General features: G+C 48.8%; 3 protein-coding genes across 4 annotated transcripts; all 3 read right to left on the reverse strand.

Annotated features, from left to right (window-relative positions):
- Window positions 1-29: 29 nt before the first annotated feature.
- ache (acetylcholinesterase (Yt blood group)) lies at window positions 30-7,127 on the reverse strand. The gene is made up of 9 exons (XM_049741558.2): window positions 6,985-7,127; window positions 4,341-4,833; window positions 3,817-4,040; window positions 3,476-3,736; window positions 3,156-3,378; window positions 2,883-3,083; window positions 2,587-2,776; window positions 2,336-2,514; window positions 30-2,197 (listed from the first exon to the last, which is right to left on the reverse strand). Exons 2-9 carry the CDS (start codon window positions 4,792-4,794, stop codon window positions 2,076-2,078), a joined length of 1,854 nt encoding a protein of 617 aa, XP_049597515.1. The 5' UTR covers window positions 4,795-4,833; window positions 6,985-7,127; the 3' UTR covers window positions 30-2,075.
- Window positions 7,128-11,558: 4,431 nt separating this feature from the next.
- si:ch211-63p21.8 (kelch-like protein 33) lies at window positions 11,559-14,392 on the reverse strand. Of its 2 annotated transcripts, XM_049741551.2 has the most exons (5): window positions 13,575-14,392; window positions 12,934-13,499; window positions 12,476-12,846; window positions 12,232-12,402; window positions 11,559-12,153 (listed from the first exon to the last, which is right to left on the reverse strand). In XM_049741551.2, the coding sequence occupies exons 1-5, from the start codon at window positions 14,314-14,316 to the stop codon at window positions 11,634-11,636; spliced, it is 2,370 nt and encodes a 789-aa protein (XP_049597508.1). In that variant the 5' UTR covers window positions 14,317-14,392; the 3' UTR covers window positions 11,559-11,633. The 2 variants fall into 2 exon arrangements, with proteins under 2 accessions (XP_049597508.1, XP_049597507.1); XM_049741550.2 differs by having other exon boundaries at window positions 12,934-14,392.
- A 146-nt stretch (window positions 14,393-14,538) lies between these two features.
- ltb4r (leukotriene B4 receptor) lies at window positions 14,539-16,857 on the reverse strand. The gene is made up of 4 exons (XM_049741701.1): window positions 16,718-16,857; window positions 16,045-16,560; window positions 15,705-15,981; window positions 14,539-15,635 (listed from the first exon to the last, which is right to left on the reverse strand). Exons 2-4 carry the CDS (start codon window positions 16,512-16,514, stop codon window positions 15,252-15,254), a joined length of 1,131 nt encoding a protein of 376 aa, XP_049597658.1. The 5' UTR covers window positions 16,515-16,560; window positions 16,718-16,857; the 3' UTR covers window positions 14,539-15,251.
- Window positions 16,858-16,916: the final 59 nt, after the last annotated feature.

Raw genomic sequence — 16,916 nt, forward strand, 5'->3', positions numbered from 1 at the left:
CGCAAAATGAAGCAGACATGAGGTCAGGCTGGACAGAAGCACAAGGATATCTTTATTCATTGCTACAAGTCAGCATTCAAGATACACAGACATATTGGAAAGCGACAGAAGCCTTCAACATTTACTACTTGAACTGTGAGGCTGAGGGAACGCTTTAGCGTCATTACTGCTTCGGTTCTATTGCTTTGAAAGCCTCTTCATAGTTGGAACACTTCCCGGCCTTTACCACATTTGGAAATAAATATCAAATATAACTTGTATTTTTTTATGGCTAACATCAAACCTAGCAAACAGTTGAGATACAGTTCTCACTTACTCTTGAAAAATAAATAGGAAATAAGAGTCTGGAGCAATTTTCAGGAATACTGGAGGACATGCATTAGGATGGAATTGCTTGAGGGCAAAGGGTAACATCAGATGAGAGCATGCATTTGGACATCAGCTTCCTCATCCATTCAACATGCCGACGCGCATTCATTTCAAGTCCGGTTCAAAAAGAATTTTTGGTTAGTTTTGTTCCGAAAAACTGTTGAGGGACGGATGAGAACCCATCTCAAGCCACCCATTAAGTGACCAAAATTTGATACTAACAGTAAAATATGTGATATACAGTTAGGCCTTGAGATAGTGTCTGAACATGACAAATATCAAACTCACGATGAAGATAATGAGGAACTCTATTGTCTTAATGTGTCCCGTTTGAGTTCAAATATCTATTGCTTCTGAAACAGCAACTAGCGATGCTAAGGTTAGCATGTTTTGCATTATTTGGTAGCATTAAGCTAGTGGAAGCCTAATTTATGTAGTTTCAAATACAACACATTCTCTCTGACTTCTGAACTGTGTATAAATTGAAATGACAATGGTTTTTTTCTTCAACAAATGGCCTACACAAAGCCCAGAGGGTTAATGCTCTAAGCAACATTCAGTCTCCTATGTGTGTTATGCAAGGATGTCTTTTCTCTTCACCCCCCCCCCCCCCCCCCCTTTTCCATCCATTCACTGTGCTCCACTGGCTGGCAGGCCAGAGGCTGAGCCAACGCTCTGTCACATCATCCCGCCGCTGAGTGAATTACTCAGCCTCCATTAGGCTAACGAGAAAAGAGAGCGAGATGGCAAAAGGGGCTGCGGATGCAGGTCGGACGCAGAGAAGAGAGGGATGACGGATAATAGCAAGGAGGAAGGTAGATGGTAATCGGCGGTGACGTTGACAGCCACGAGAACCGAAACTAATCACCTACGTAACAGACAACTAATGCCATTATTGTTGCCACACAACATCAAAATCAGTTGGTGGACATTTTGGAATAAATATTAAACAAACAAGGTGGTTGTGATGCCCAACCCACAATGCAACTTCAGTGAACACAGCAAAAATAAAACAACACGGCGAATAGAAACCTACCAAAAGGGGGTCATAATTGCCTACGCATGCCACAAGATGGCAACGACACATTTTTTTTTCTATTAGACAAGGCTACGGCTTGCCCAAATGCTCTCCCCTCTTTTCAACAATTTCCCCAAGATGGCACCAACGACTTATCAAAGAAACAGAAATGATCTCTGCGTATATTTGATTTTCTTCTCAGAAAAGCATGGGAGGGGGCGAGGGGGGTAAACTACTCACAACACATTCCAAGAGCACTACAAAATGGCCAACTCACTATATAGGCCACAATATAGTGGCTAGCAAATGATTTCCAGCTAAGATGGCTTATGTTGAAATTGAGGGATGGAATTGTTTTTAAAGCCCCAGTGGCAGAAATCAACACAAAAATAATTAAATCCTGATGTGTCGGAAAAAAAAAAAAAAAAAGACGAGCGAGGAGACGCAGATTCTCTCCATTCCCTCAGACGCAAAACACAGAGAGCGAGAAATAAACAGTCAATAAATTAAGAATTATTCAAAAATAATAAATATGGACATACAGTGCTCGAGCAGTTTATCTACTGTTGTCATTAAAGTGGCTGTGGAGGAAATAAGCTTGCCTGCTCCGTTTCGCCTGTGGCTTGAACCCGCTGGCGCCCCCTTTTGGCTCCACTCCCTCCTCCACGCCCTCGCCCACCCGGGAACCTCAGAGCTCGGTGCAGCGCTCCTGCCTGCTGTAATGGTCAAACTGGCTCTTCCAGTGCATCATGTAGGAGGACCAACGGTGGAACTCCACTTTCCACTGGCGCTCGGCCTCATCGATATTGTCTGGGGGAGGAAAAGGCACAAGTAGCGATCTGTTAGAATTGCCTCTTGCATAGTGCTGCTATTGAGAGGCCCGCACGAGATTTGAGCCCAATTGGGTTTGCCTGTCACCGTTGCCACGGTTACTCGGAAGGGCTTAACCTGTGATGTTGAGGAGGCGTGGCAGGAAGTGGTTCCAGAAGGCGCACATCTGGTTCCTCAAACCCCTGTGGACCTTGACGGGCTCCGTGTTGAGCGCCACGTATTTCTGCTCGGCCACGGTGAAATGAGGCCAGCGTTTCCTGCTCTCCACTGAGCCGTCCACGTTCACGTTGGGATTGCTGAGTGGTGACAAGATGGCAGAGTGAGCGGCGGATCCGGTCGACCCGCTGACCGATTGCCGCCACTCTCACCCGGATCGTGCAAAGTTGGCCCAGTATCTCATGGTGCGGCGACTCAGCTTCTCCTCCTCATGGGTGTAGTTTAATCTCTTCTCTAGGGGAAGGCCGAAGACAAACTCGATCTCGTAGCCGTGGATGACGCCCATCCACTCGGGCCAGGGCAGGTTGGACGCTCGGTGGTCAAACAGGTAGAGATAGACCCCTGATGGTGGAGCGTATGATGACAAAAAGCTTTGTGGATTGTGTTTTGGAAGAAATTGCGGGGGGTTAGGGTTAGTCGGGTGAGATGGAGCGGCGGTGGAGCGTACCAGTGTTGGACTTGAGAGCGTTGTGCTGAGCGAAGGCGCGGGCGAAGAAAGCCAGAGGGCAGATGACGTTGTGGTCGCCCACAATGTCATCCAAGGCGTCGCGGTTCTTGAGGCCGTTGTTCTCGTCCATCCAGTCGGTGTACTGCAGCACCACCGCCTCCAGGCCGATGTCGTTGGCGTGCGGCACGCTCAGCTTGGCACCTTGCAGAAAGAAGGCGCCGTCGGTGGCTCAGCCGCAATTCGACATGGACGGCCATCTCGGGAGAGCCTCACCTTCCAGAAAGTCCCCCCTGGAGATGAGGCTGTCGTTGTCCTTGCTGAAGCCAGGGGCGCCGTACAGCAGGAAATAGGTGCCCTCGTCCTGGTTAACCCCGAGTAGCACCTGAGTGTCCTTAAAGTTGCCCGCGTTCAGCATGGCCTCCGGCGCGTCGGGCACAAAGTCGCCGTCCACCACGGGGACGAACGAAAACCGAAAGATGGACATCCACGGGAGGACCTGCTCGGAAGATGGCGCCAATGCCACAAACGTATTGTTGAAGTTATAGATAACATTCCGAGTGTGCAAGGGTTGCGGGCGTCGTGGTGGTCCTCACCTGAAACTCCTGGTCAATCAGCTCCTGTGGCGTTTTAGTGCGTAGACAGTCGACCAGCTCGGTGTCGTTGCCCCAGCTGCAGCCCACCAGTTTGGCCAGCTGCGTGGCCCGTCGACGGGCCTCGGCCGGGCTGACGGTGGCCCAGGGGGTGTTGGGAACTCCGCTTTGGAGGATGGCCCTGGTGAAGAGGGGCCGACTGTCCGGAGACAAGAGGTGGAATCCCACCGAGGCGCCGCCGGCGCTCTCCCCGAAGATGGTTACCTTTTATTGAAGCAGAAAAACACGCCCGAGCCGCTCACAGCCTGCCGACATCGGATTAAGTCTGCGGGCTTGAAAAGAACCTGCTTGGGGTTTCCGCCAAAGTAGTGAATGTTGTCTTGGACCCACTGCAAGGCCATCCTCTGGTCCAGCAGGCCTACGTTGCCGGGAGCCTCCGAGGAGCCGTCCAGAGCCAGGAAACCGAAAGCGCCGATGCGGTAGTTCATGGACACCACGATGACTGTCTCGCTGTAAGCCAGGTAACGGCCATCGTACACGTCCAGGGATGAAGAGCCGCTGTAGAATCCTGCAAAGCACAAGAGCCTGACTATACTAATGGAAAATGAAAACAATCAGGCATCATTGTCAGGTCAGTGTCACATGACGTACGTAGAAAGTCTACACACCCCTGTTGAAATGCCAGGTTTTTGTTTTCATAAAAAAATTAAATAAAAAAAGAGCTGAACGACTGCAATAACCAGATTGAAGTGTGCATCAGCATCATCATCATCATCATCATCACCGGTTTAAAGTCCGCTTTCCAGTTATAGGAGGGTGTGTACACATGTGCAAATCCCAGAGTATTTTAACAAGACAAGTAACGTACCTCCGCCGTAGATCCACACCATGACGGTCAGATTGTGAGGTCTGGGCGACGGCGGCACCCACACGTTGAGGTAGAGGCAGTCCTCACTCATATCCCTGTTGGGGTTCCACATCTCAGTGCCCATGAAGCCAGGGAAGGTGACGTCCACAAACTGATAGCAGGCGTTGGGGTAGTGATGGGCGTCGTACACTCCCGCCCAGTGACGTTTGGGCTCGGCCGGGCGGAACCGCCCCTTCCCCACGGGCGGCTCGGCAAAGGGGACGCCCAGGAAGGCCGTCACGTGGCCCCGCTCCAGCACGGGCATGTGGATGCCCCGGACTCGGCCCGCCTGGGTCATGACGGTGAGGTCCGCCTCGCTCTGAGAGGATGCGATCGGAGCCAGGAGGGAGAAGAGGACGAGCGGGGACAGGAGAAGGACGGCGGTCTGCATGACGGCGACCGAGACGCCAAACATGGAGGGCTGCGGGGCTCGGAGATCTGTTTCCTCGCAGACCTGCAGATGGACGCAGGGGGTGACGAAGTAATTGGATTAAGCGGAGCCATGGCGAACAGATCCAAAGTGCAAGAATAAATCAGTGGAGGACATAAAAGCGAGGACATCCGGAAGTATCTTCAAGGTGACCACGTGGAACGTGAACTCAAGCTCGGGTCGGAGGCCGTTAAACTGAGACAATGCGACAGCAAATACAAAGACAAAGGAGTTGACAGGCTACAAACAAGTGTGTCCTAAAGTGCAGTTATTGTTGTTAAAAAAATATTTGGGAAAGTGCACAAGATGGCTCAAATAGACTGTCGATTAAACAGAGAGGGAATGTTCCAAAATAGTGGCTATATCCTCCACATGCTCACACACACACACCCACACACGCACGCACGCGCACACACACACACACACACACACACACGCACACACGCACACACACACACAGTAGGGCCTAATGCTGACTTTGTCACTATGACAACCATACATCGCAAGACATAAATAGCCGCCTCGAGGCAGACAGGTGCTTGTCGTGCATATTGTAGCACATTTACACTGCAACTAAAATCAGCTCGTTGATTCGTTTCGTGGGATCCTCCCCATCGGATGGCGGCGTGGCGGCTCGCGCCGTAGCTTCAATACAACAGCGAGAGACTGAACGAGTGGAAAGAAAGTGTGTCACTTCTCAAATTAGCCCAAAGAATTTGTGTGTGAAGTTCACAGGAGGATTGAATTTACAGGAAGAGACGCTGGCAAGCGAGGGGGGGGGGTCATGTCATATGTTTCCAAATCCCCTCATGGAAAACACTCCGAATGAGCGTTCATCAAAGGACAGTTTATTAGGTACCTCTGCAATGTGGAATCACCATGAGGATTATCTTCTGCTAAGGAAACTGACGTGAAGTCATCCCAGTTTTCATAACCCAATGTTTATAATGTGCATTTTGGTGGACGCTTCAAAGTGTCAAGAAGCCAATAAATCGCCGCGACTTATTCGAGTGCTGCAGTGGCTTGACTGGCAGCGGGGGAATTTTCCATCTGGCAACAGCCCGAGCGGATAAACATAAACACACCAGCACACAGAATAGATCAAAAACCACAACGTACAAATGCCAGAAAATGGGCACAAATGTCGATCATTGACAGGCAAAGCAATTGTTTATAAATGTCTTGTTTGGAAAAATATTTAGGCTGCGTTCATGTCCCTCAACAGAAATAAAAAAATATTTTCTGTTTGAAGCCTGAAATTCAAAGGATTTGGACTAATTTAAGTGATAACGTCACTTAAGGATTAATCGATTTTGAAAATAATTTTCGATTCAGTTGGTAATCAATTAGGTAAGTGTTGCAACTCAGTCTGATATGAAGAGGTTATGAAACGGTCTGTTCTGATGCAAAAACTAAAAAGCACTCTCTGTTGCTAGTGGCAGCATATATGCGATTTAATGGAATCAATCAGGTTTCTATTTGACTATATATTCTATAAAGACTATTTGTTCTCCAGCAACATTGATTTAACATAAACAGACAACATTTTTAGATCGTTTTCACTTTTCGGAATGTCTGAGGAAGTATCCAGCGGTACAAAATAACCCACATCCTCACAAGTGTGAAGCCGATGTACTCATTAAGTACTCACTCACCAACTTGTCCAGAAATTAAAAAAAAAAAAAAAAGTTTATTAATTGTGGAAAAGTTGAGACAAAACACTGCTGCTTAGCTTCAATGATAATTAGGGAAAATATTGTAAAAGCAAATTAAAGACGTTTAGAAAATGTCATTAATTTTTGGGTGCGTGTTTTTTAACAAAGCGAAGAGCTAAGAAAATGAGCTGAATTGTGATGTTTGCTTTTAGTTTAAGGCCACGTCAACGTACATTAATTAAATGCAGTAGTTGTATTCTCGGGCATTGCGAGTAGATCTGGTAACCATGGCTACGGGCGATGTTGCAAAGATGAACTTAAGGGCGTCATGTCATTTAACGTCGTGCTTGCTAACAACGTCAGCTGAGTGATGGACGAAGCCAGCACAGGTTGTGATCAAACGCGCCTCTCCTCCGCTCGCGCTGGCGTCGACAGTCACGGTAAGCACATCATTCCAAAAACAAAGTGTTCGTCATTCGAATTATAGGGAATAAGCTATGACTTTAGGAGTCCGACCTACCTGGCTGGCTTCCCTTCGGCGGCAAAGCGAATATGAGCACTTGCTAGCAGTCGTCTCCTCCTCTTTCTCTTGTCTTTTTCGGATGGACGTACAAATGCAAAATTGTGAACAAAATGTGGCCCGGTTCCTTTTACGAGCAGGGGCGAGGGGGGCTCACATCCAGCAGCAGCAACAGCAGGAGCAGCGACTGCAGCAGCACGACAACACAGAAGTGTGAGGGAAGAGGAGGCGGGGTGTTTGGGAAGGGCTCACCAAGTCTCGCGAGAACTCACCAGCGTGAGGTCCTGTCAACGACTTCACTTTCCTTCTGTCAAGTTCACGTTCAAGATGCACAGTAAAAACGCAACGGCAGCACAAAGCAATTCATTTCTTTGCTAGTCTCACTCTACATATGCTTATATGATAAAAGATTTAAAAAATAAATGCAGAAATTCATTATTTTGATATTATGAATATAGACAGACGTGTTTTGCTGTGAACAACCAATCAGAAAATGCTTTAGTCATTGTAATGCGATATCTTCTGAGGTAAATTCAAGAGTTCCGAGATTTGAAATTGTACTTTCGACTCATTACTGTCAAAAATGCATTTTACTCGTGCAATCGATCATTTTAGAACTATTTGTTAGTGACATCCCAAATCTTTCATTTAAAAAAAACATTTGTACTAAATTACATTTTGTTGGATCAGCAATTGTACCAAGTATCTGAGTGTAACAACCTTAGCTGCCGATGCTGGGCGATACGGCCGGAAAATGGAAAATGCTACGATCGGTCGACTTTGGTCAACATGTCAGGAATGTCGGGAAGAGACGAAGGGAAGGGGGGAGTGGACGAGGCACTGCAGCTGACAGATTTTAATCAATTTAAGTGGCATCAAAACGACCTGTCCTGCTTCTCTCTTCTCCTTCGGGTAAATTAAAACACGCACGCACGCGCGCGCGCGCACACACACAGCCGGGCAATTGCTGCAGTGCTCAATTTTTGGTTTTCTTACATTCATCATCCATGAATCCGGCAACACTTCTCAGGTCAGTTTACAGAAATAGCCATAATAAATATAATAGCATATATATTATTGCAAGGCACAAATGTAAAAGTAACTCAATTGGCCAGGAAGTCCCGAGACATGTCAAAATAAAGTAATGATAAAGAGATAAGAAAGATTGTTTGAATGTGTTGGAAAAATGTGCTCAAAATTGCAAAAATCAAGTGTTTAACGTGCACAGACGAATGAGTGTAGTTTTGAACAGTTGAGTTTTGCGAGTAGAATAGTTTTGAAGTCAATGAATAAATGTTTTGAAAATCGTGATTTCTGTATTTCTTTTTTTCTATAATCACCCAACGCTTCATAGTTGACTTTCTTTCCTACTTGGACAAATGTTTTAATGATGCTGATATTGTGTCCAGTTCTGTGACTGATGTGAAGCGACAGAAACAAATATGACAAGCAGCCATTTGGATAGCTTTTTTTCTTGTGTCAGTCATGCACCCCCGTTTCCTCAGTGGCTACGGTCATGTTGGCGACAAATCTAATAGGCTGACTGTGGCCCAAGTGTGCTGACTGCTAATCCAGACCTCTTATCTAATTGCCACTGCAGCAACACTGACTGGGCAGAAGACATCAATCTCTTGCTGCTTTCTTCTTCCAAGCTCTGCTCTGCCAGTCCCTCCCTCCTACCCGGCCGACTCATCTGCCTGTGCTTGCTGACACGCCATTTGTGACTTTTGCTCATCCGCTATTGTTTGGATCACGTTCGATTAGACTTAGACTTAGACTTAGACTCAACTTTATTAATCCCTTGGGATCACTCCTTCAGGGAAATTCTGTGTCCAGTAGCAGCAAAACACAAAATACACAAGAAAAACACAAGAGATCAAGACACACAGAAGATGCAGAAATACACACAGTGCAAGAGACAGCAATTAAATGCAAAAGAGGCCAAAAGATTAAACTAGGCAAGAAAACCGAGGGAGGTAAAACACTACACAGTAGTTGCCATAACATGGCATGCATAATATGTCCATGTCACCTCCTCCCCAGTGAGGAGTTGAATAGCTTGATGGCTTGGGGGACAAAGGAGTTCTTCAGTCTGCTTGTCCTACAATTGGGGAGGAGCAGTCTCCCACTGATCCGGCTCCTCTGATTAGTGATGACAGAGTGCAGAGGGTGACTGACATTGCCCATAATGTCCAACAGTTTTTTCAGTGTCCTTGCCTCTGCCACCGTCTCCAATGAGTCCAGCTTCTTGCCGATCAGAGAGCCGGCTCGCCTGACCAGTTTGTCCAGTCTGGAGGTGTCCTTCTTGGATGTGCTGCTGCCCCAGCACACCACGGTGTAAAACAGGACACTGGCAACCACGGACTGGTAGAACATCTCCAAGAGTTTGTTGCAGATGTTAAAAGAACGTAGTCTCCTCAGGAAGTACATCCTGCTCTGTGTCTTCCTGTGAAGGTGGTTGGTGTGAGTTGACCAGTCCAGTTTTTTATCCAGCCACACCCCAAGGTACTTGTAGGAGTCCACAGCCTCCACCTCAGCCCCCTCCAACAGTACGGGCCTAGGCTTAGGCCTGTTCCTCCCAAAGTCTATGACCAGCTCCTTGGTCTTGGAGATGTTGAGCTCCAGTTGATTGGCACGGCACCAGGTGGCGAAATCCCCCACCAGGCTCCTATACTCCTCCTCTCTATTGTCCCTGATACACCCGACAATGGCTGTGTCATCCGCGTACTTCTGTATGTGACACAGCTCAGAGTTGTAACAGAAGTCTGAGGTGTACAAGGTGAAGAGTACAGGGGCCAGCACTGTGCTCCTCTCCAGTGCTACTGACCACAGTGTCAGAGATGGTGTCTTTTAGTCTGACGTACTGTGGCCTGTCTGTGAGGTAGCTGGAGATCCAGGTCACCATGTATGGGTCCACTCCCATCCTGCCCAGTTTGTCTCTGAGCAGGGGGGGCTGGATGGTGTTGAACGCACTGGAGAAGTCTAGGAACAGAATCCTCGCTGTGGCGCTTCCCTTATCCATGTGGGAGTGAACTCGGGATTAGTCCAATGTTTAGATGGACTGCATGGAAGGCTCACTGTCATTCCCTGATGAAAATCAAGTAGGTCAAAAGAATGACTTGAGTGAGTAGAAAGGCAACCATGAGAGCAAAAAGCTCCAGCGAGCTCGACGTATGGCAAGGACTTACGACAAGAGCTCAACTCTCATAACGACATGCACGCAGCAGCTAAATATACTGTGGTGCACTTTTAAAATAAGCAAATGCTCTCAATATGTCAGCCTCACAATCCGATTGGTCAATCGCAGTTATTTTTAGCGCCTATTCAAGCCAAACATACTCCCCCCCCCCTCTATGTTCAAAAGTGTTTTGTACACCTTTATTGTTCTGAGGCAGCTCACCACAAGCGTCTTTCACATTTGTGAATGACCAGATTCCTTTTTCCACATGTGACTATTCATCTTACATCTTATTTCATGCTTTAAGGGTTGAACATTTTGGCTCCACACAGGAAGAAGCCTGGCAGGCCCCAGTTCCACCCATAAAAAAAAAAAAAAAGGATTACAGTGACTCCCAGTGGCTCAACAATGACATTACTTGACACCACACAAGTGCCCAACTATCCACCCATCCACCCATCCATCCACCCATCCATCCATCCATCCATCCATCCATCCATCCATCCATCCATCCGTCCGTCCGTCCGTCCGTCCGTCCGTCCGTCCGTCCGTCCGTCCGTCCGTCCGTCCGTCCGTCCGTCCGTCCATCCATCCATCCATCCATCCATCCATCCATTTTCTGAACCGCTTAGTCCCCACGGGGGTCGCAGGTGTGCTGGAGCCTATCCCATCCGTCAACGGGCAGTAGGCGGGGGACACCCTGAACCGGTTGCCAGCCAATCACAGGGCACACAACTACTAGTGCCTAAACATCTTTCCTCCACATCCAACTAATGCATGTACGTTCTTTATTAGCGCCATTTATTATTATAATAATAAGCATCATTATAAATAACTACATAAAACCTTTTTGTGATTAGAAATATCTTTAGTAAAAAAACAGGTTATCGGTGAGGTTGACACCTGCTCACTGGCTGAGCTAGAAGGGGGCCAAAGAGGCACTTGCCCCCTGAAATCTATTAATTAGAATAATAATAATGCGTGCTAAATCAAACATACTAATCATTATGCATGGTGAATCAAACAAAATGATGCATGGTAAATAAAACAGAAGAATAATGCATGGTAGATTTATCATAATAATTGTTCTGCCCTCTGTATGTTTTGTATTGGAAGGTCAACATTTTCTGTTTACTAGTTAAGAGCACCCTCCTGTGGACGCTTAGTGCAAGTGTTTTGCTCACTCAGTAAGAAATCCGTAACACCGTGGTTTCACCGGAAAATAAATGTCAAAGCTCTTCAGCTTTACTCTTGGTCGCTGTCATTCTTGAGTGTCTGTGACTAAAATGAAATAACCACATTAATATACAGGAATAAAAAATACTTTTGTATCTGTTGTCCTTCTACCTGAGTTGGTCTATTCAGCAATTCCTCTCACATCAATCTGCAATGTCACTTTTGTTCATGTTACCATCCCTTTATTCGCAAAGGCACACTGGTGAGAAAGCCAGTCCACACGTGACATTTCAAGCTAGCATCGCAAGTGCCGGGGCAGTCCAAGCACACAGGCTCGAATGTCAGTAACGGCCGCTGGCACTTTTCCCATCCTCTCCCAGCGTTGTGTGACAAGGTTAAACCTGTGGACGAGTCCAGATTCGCTGTAGTCTTCCTGACAGTACCCTCCAAGGATGTAGACATTCTCCTCCAAGATGGCCGAGGCTGCACCCACATGAGGTACGGGCAGCGGCGCAAGACACGTCCAGCAGTCAGTAGAAGGATCGTAACGCTCGCAGGTGAGCTGGTCTGTGTAATACTTCCTCAGGTTGCACATGCCGCCGGCCACGTAGAGGCGACCTCGCAGCGCCTCCATGCAGTGTTGGGCCCGGTTTTGAAGCATATCAGCCAGGTGGGTGCTTCCCACCTCGGGGTCATACACGAAGAGGGAAGCGACACAAACATACTGAGGGTCAAAACCTCCAGACACCAACACCCTTCCATCGAAGACTGTGGCGGCATGGCCGCTTAGCGGCTGGTGCAGAGGATGGGCGAAGCTGAGAGAACCCGGGAATGGCGTGAGACAAGAAAGAAAAACAAATCAAGCCAATATATTTGTCCTGACTTAAGCTCACCTCCAGCTATCATCCTCAGGGTCATAAATCTCCACACTGCTTAAATTAGTGTTGAGTTGCTTATCTCCACCAATGGCACAAAGATGACCTCGGTGCATCACCATTGAGAAGTTACTTCGACATTCCTGCATGTCAGTGCACCTTTTCCAGAGGTCTTGCTCAGGGTCATAGCTGGTTCGATGGGGAAAAAAAACAACAGACTTGTGAGCGCCCACCACTGTGGAAGAGCATCAAGCGTGCTCACCTGTAGGTGGATTTCATCACGTTGTCTTTGGCGTAGAAGTGACATCCTCCGACCACAAACAAGCGCCCGTTGAGTCTCGCGACGCCGTGTCTGAATTTTGGCTTATCTGGAATGTGGCCCAGCCTCCTCCAATCAATGTCCTTCACCAGGCCTATGCCGGAGCGCAGGGAGTTTACAAACCACATTTCGTCGCTTGGTTTGCGTTGACCCGTATCTGGGTCCAGCCGGTCCCCGCCGACAAGAACCAGGGAGTCTTTGGGGCGCCTCACCCGACAGTGATCCTCCATTGAGAAGCTGGATCCAAATTCCTTAAAAGCGGCAACATGAAGTTGCACGTCTTTGGTCTCCATTCGCAGGTTGATGGCCCTAACCTAAAGCAAAGATCACAAAGTGGGAAAGGAGGAAAGCATGTCAGTGCAACTCCACTTCGTTAAGATGCCTTGAACAAGATCACTGACCTCCCTGAACTCTCGAAAGGTCATGAGAGGGAAGCGAACTCCTCTCATCAGTTTGTCGGCGTGTCCCAGGCGCTCCTCGGGATCCGCCTCCACCCAGGAGACTAAAGCTCGAAACACGATCAGCTCAGACGGCACGCTGAGACCGTCGCTGCAGAGAAACTCCAAAAGCTTCTCAGCTTGGAGGTCCAGAAACTTTTCAGTAGCCGACACCTCCGAGAAGTGTCGCAGCACGTAGTCATTGGCTTCCTCGAGGAGATCTGCCATTCCGTAAGCTTCAGCAAAAGAAGCCACATCCAGGCAGGAACCAGCATCCATTTCCTGTTTCATAAAGAGGAGGCAAAGCGAGACAGCCGACCGGAACTGGAACTGGAGCGCCGTGCAGGCCAGCTCGAAAACGCAGTCCCAGTTAAGAGGAAGGCTCCCGCGGTAGCAGAAGCAAACCAAAGCCGCCATCTCTGGGGTTACTTGGCAAGGAATGGCAACACTGCTTTGACGAGACTCCCTCATACCGCTGGCGAACATTCCTCGGAAGTAGTCGCTGCTTGCTGCCAGGATCGCCCTGTGGACTGCCACGAGCCGAAGTTCAGTTCGAGCAGAAGCAAACGTAAAAATAACTTCACAATCAGACCGATTGTACAAACCATGGAAGAAAGCTCCGTCCACGTCCAAAATGACATCACAGCCCACACCTTCAGCCCACAGCTGCTCTACGGAACGAAGGGTTTGTCTCATTTCCTCCTCGGCAGAAATTGCTCGTCGCCTTCCCGGACCCGCCTCGGCTCCTGCGGTTTGCTCGCAGAGCTCCGACAATCTCGGAACGCCGAGCCCATGAGCCGCTGCCTCAATTTGGGGTAGGGTGTCGCCCATTCTGAGCTCCCCCGTGTAGGCAAAGTCTACAACTGCCCGCAGCCCACAATGACCCACGTCTGGACCCAGAAGCAGACACCATTGATGGGCAGCGGTGTCTCCTTGATGGCCCTTGAGCATTTCTTCCTTCACCCTCGCCTTAATCAAAACGCTGACGGCGGCAAGGATGGAAGAGTGAACGTGGACGCTGCTCCCGTCTTCAGTAGTCAAGGTCAAGTCTGTGAGGAGACGCGAGTCGAGAAACTCCCTCAGGACCTTGAACGTCTCACCGGGAAAGCTTTCGCTCCAATATGGTCGGACATCGTCTCCATCTTCCCTGAGTTTGGATCCGCGTGGTTCCGCCTTCTCACTCGTCAGCCCCAATCTGGAGTCATTAAAGGCCACGATGGTCCTTAGCTCACGTTTGTCCTGCTCGACACCTTCCCTCCCTTCTCCCAGTACTTGTGTCCTCCTTTCCTTTTCCTTTCTCCACTGCTCTTCCCATTCCACTGGCAGGCCACTGCCGCTCGCCTCCATGTCGACTCAACCGAATTTTTTTTTTTTTTTTTTAAATTACAAATGAAAGTGCGCCTTGTGCACTCTTCTCTCCCTGCAAGATTCAAAGCTGTCTGCTCGTGCTGGACAGCAACAAGATTCTATTCTAAGCGCGGTCGTCCCTCGGATTCACTTTCACACCGAGTTGGCACCATAATAGCATCGTGTGTCCGATTGCTCGCTTTCACAATCAAGAGGTGAATCTTACTTTCCAGCAAACAATTTATTTAATACTTTTCCCGCTCTAAGAACATGACGCAAAGATTCTGCTGAAGCTGACAGTTCTCAGATGAGCCAAAAGTCTCACGTGTGGTTTTGAAAATAGCGTGTGTTGAAAGACAGGAAGTGCACTTCGCCACAAATCTTGATCGTGCAATTTATGCGCGAGCGGACCAACTCTTGCTCTTATAGTAACAATAATAAACATACAGTGATCCCTTGCTACTTCGCGTTTCGTTTATCGCGGCTTCACTACATCGGGGATTTTTTTCCCCCAAATTAAAAAAAACATTTAAAAGTCCAAATAAAACTTCTAAATGGAGGAAACATGTGTCTAACCTTTAGGATAATGTAGTATTGCTCCAAATATTCGTTTAAATTCCATTAGAAGTCCGTTTTCGCGTGTTAGCGCAATCGTGAATTAGCATCTTTCCGCTAACTCGTTAGCCTGCCCAGTACTTCTTGATGGTGACCGTACTTCGTGGATTTCACTTATCGCGGGTGGTTTTTGGAACCAATTATTCGCGATAAACGAGGGATTACTGTATTACATGAATAGCTCTCTCAAAATGAAGCAATATTAGCTGTGTGAAGGCAGCATTGTGACAATGTAAACAATGGAAGTGGGTATCATTGTAGGTATACAAAAACAAAATGAAGAATCCACCTTAGAAAGAAAGATGATCAGGGTATTCACGCTATTCTAACGGCTCGACACTTGCCAGAGTCTTCAGTTCCGGCTCGTCCATCTCTCTTGTTGACACGTCGCCGCCGTCTCCCTGCCTCACCCTGAACGGCTTCCCCAATTTGACCGACAGGGTCTGCAGCACCGAGGTGTCTTCCCGCGACGAGCTGGTGCGTCCGCTGCGGGTGAAGGTGGACGTGCTCCTGCTCTCTGAGTTGGTGGCCTCAAAGAGCTTGCCCATGAAATTGAGGCCGGCCTGGCGGATGTGAGAGCTGCCGGCAAAGACGTAGAGAATCGGATTGACGGCGCTGCTGAAGTAGGCGAAGGCGGTGACGTTGGGGCGGGCCACCAGGGCAGCCTCTACCGTCGGCTCGCTGCCCTGCAAGAGACCGATCACCTGGCGGAGGGGAGCACGGGGTTAAATGCGGGAACGTCCACCATCCTTGCATACGGAAGATCGAATCACCTCGATGGTGTTGACGATGTGATACGGCAGCCAGAAAACGGCGAAGGCGCAAATGATCATCAAGATGAGCCGGCTGCCTTTGCCGCGCCGCTGGAACATGGCGCTCTGCAGGCGGCAGATGACCGACGAGTAGCAAGTGTTGATGAGGGAGAAGGGCACCAGGCAGCCCATGATGGTCTCAAAGGTGTACTGAAAGACCCGATGGCCCACACTTTGCCAGTGGTACGGCATGCAAAATTTCAACGTGGCGTTGTTGGGGAACACTTTCCTCAGGTTGCTGCGCACACACACGAGAAAACGTCAGGCTGCAATCAACGATCGGCGCACACGCGGGACTTACCTCCGGTAGAAGGGCATCGGAAGTGACAGCACGAAGGCCATGGCCCAGACTCCCAGGAGGAGAATCAGCAGGGAGCGCTTAGTCCGCATCCTCTGGGATAGGAAAGGCCTGCTGACAGCCAGCCAGCGATCCATGCTCATCAGACAGATGAGGTAGATGGACACGTACATGTTGACACTGGACAGGTAGTGCACCAGCTTGCAGGCAGCCGAGCCAAACTCCCAGCCCTGCCCCCCGGCCAGGTAACGCAGGAAAATGGGAGCCGTGAGCAACACCAAAGCGTCGGCCACCGCCAGGTTGAGGACCAGCAAGCATGTCACTGAGCGCTTTTGAACACGACAAACCACCGACCACACCACAAAGAGGTTCCCTGGAAAGCCCAACGCGAAGGCCAAGGTCAGGATGGCGATGCCGACCTTGGCTGAGGTGCTGACGGGGAAAAAGAAGGCGCCGGTGCTATTGGACACCATGGCTTCGTCGGCCGAATACTTTGACTTCTCCTATTGTGGACGACGACTTTTCATAGACAGAACAGGAAACAGGATATGTTGAATTAACCGCAGGGAGGACAACTAGTTTCTGCTCGAGTCACGTTACAACATCGGCGTTTCGCAAAAGGTGACACGGCCAACAATAAGATCTTCAAGGATGAGCAAAACAAAATGAAGCTTACCTGGATGGATGAGAATGACGCTGTTTCGAATATTTGGAACCAATGTTGGAACCAGTGATGCAGTGTCAGTTGTCTTGTTCAATGACAAGTGTGGGTCTCATCAGCTTGTACGGGTTTGCCCAACGAGAGGGCGTCCGGTTGTGAAAGCAGAACATGAATGAATAGAACAAGAAAAACCTCAGGAAGTTTCCTGACGGCA

The sequence above is a fragment of the Syngnathus scovelli genome, chromosome 1 (assembly GCF_024217435.2).
Source record: "Syngnathus scovelli strain Florida chromosome 1, RoL_Ssco_1.2, whole genome shotgun sequence".
In the NCBI taxonomy this organism is placed as follows: Eukaryota; Metazoa; Chordata; class Actinopteri; order Syngnathiformes; family Syngnathidae; genus Syngnathus; species Syngnathus scovelli.

Bases quoted from the DNA above. Each gene is read 5' to 3' on its own strand.
- si:ch211-63p21.8 (XM_049741550.2), bottom strand. From the start codon at position 14,316: ATGGAGGCGAGCGGCAGTGGCCTGCCAGTGGAATGGGAAGAGCAGTGG. The intron at 12,847-12,933 runs GTCAGTGATCTT...TCTTTGCTTTAG, and splicing joins CCTTTCGAGAGTTCAGGGAG to GTTAGGGCCATCAACCTGCG. The intron at 12,154-12,231 runs GTGAGCTTAAGT...GGGTTCTCTCAG, and splicing joins CCTGAGGATGATAGCTGGAG to CTTCGCCCATCCTCTGCACC.
- ache (XM_049741558.2), bottom strand. From the start codon at position 4,794: ATGTTTGGCGTCTCGGTCGCCGTCATGCAGACCGCCGTCCTTCTCCTG. The intron at 3,379-3,475 runs GTGAGGACCACC...TCTTCCGAGCAG, and splicing joins TGATTGACCAGGAGTTTCAG to GTCCTCCCGTGGATGTCCAT. The intron at 2,515-2,586 runs GTGAGAGTGGCG...GTCACCACTCAG, and splicing joins GCCAACTTTGCACGATCCGG to CAATCCCAACGTGAACGTGG.
- ltb4r (XM_049741701.1), bottom strand. From the start codon at position 16,514: ATGGTGTCCAATAGCACCGGCGCCTTCTTTTTCCCCGTCAGCACCTCA. The intron at 15,982-16,044 runs GTAAGTCCCGCG...GTGTGTGCGCAG, and splicing joins CCGATGCCCTTCTACCGGAG to CAACCTGAGGAAAGTGTTCC. The intron at 15,636-15,704 runs GTGATTCGATCT...CCCCTCCGCCAG, and splicing joins ACATCGTCAACACCATCGAG to GTGATCGGTCTCTTGCAGGG.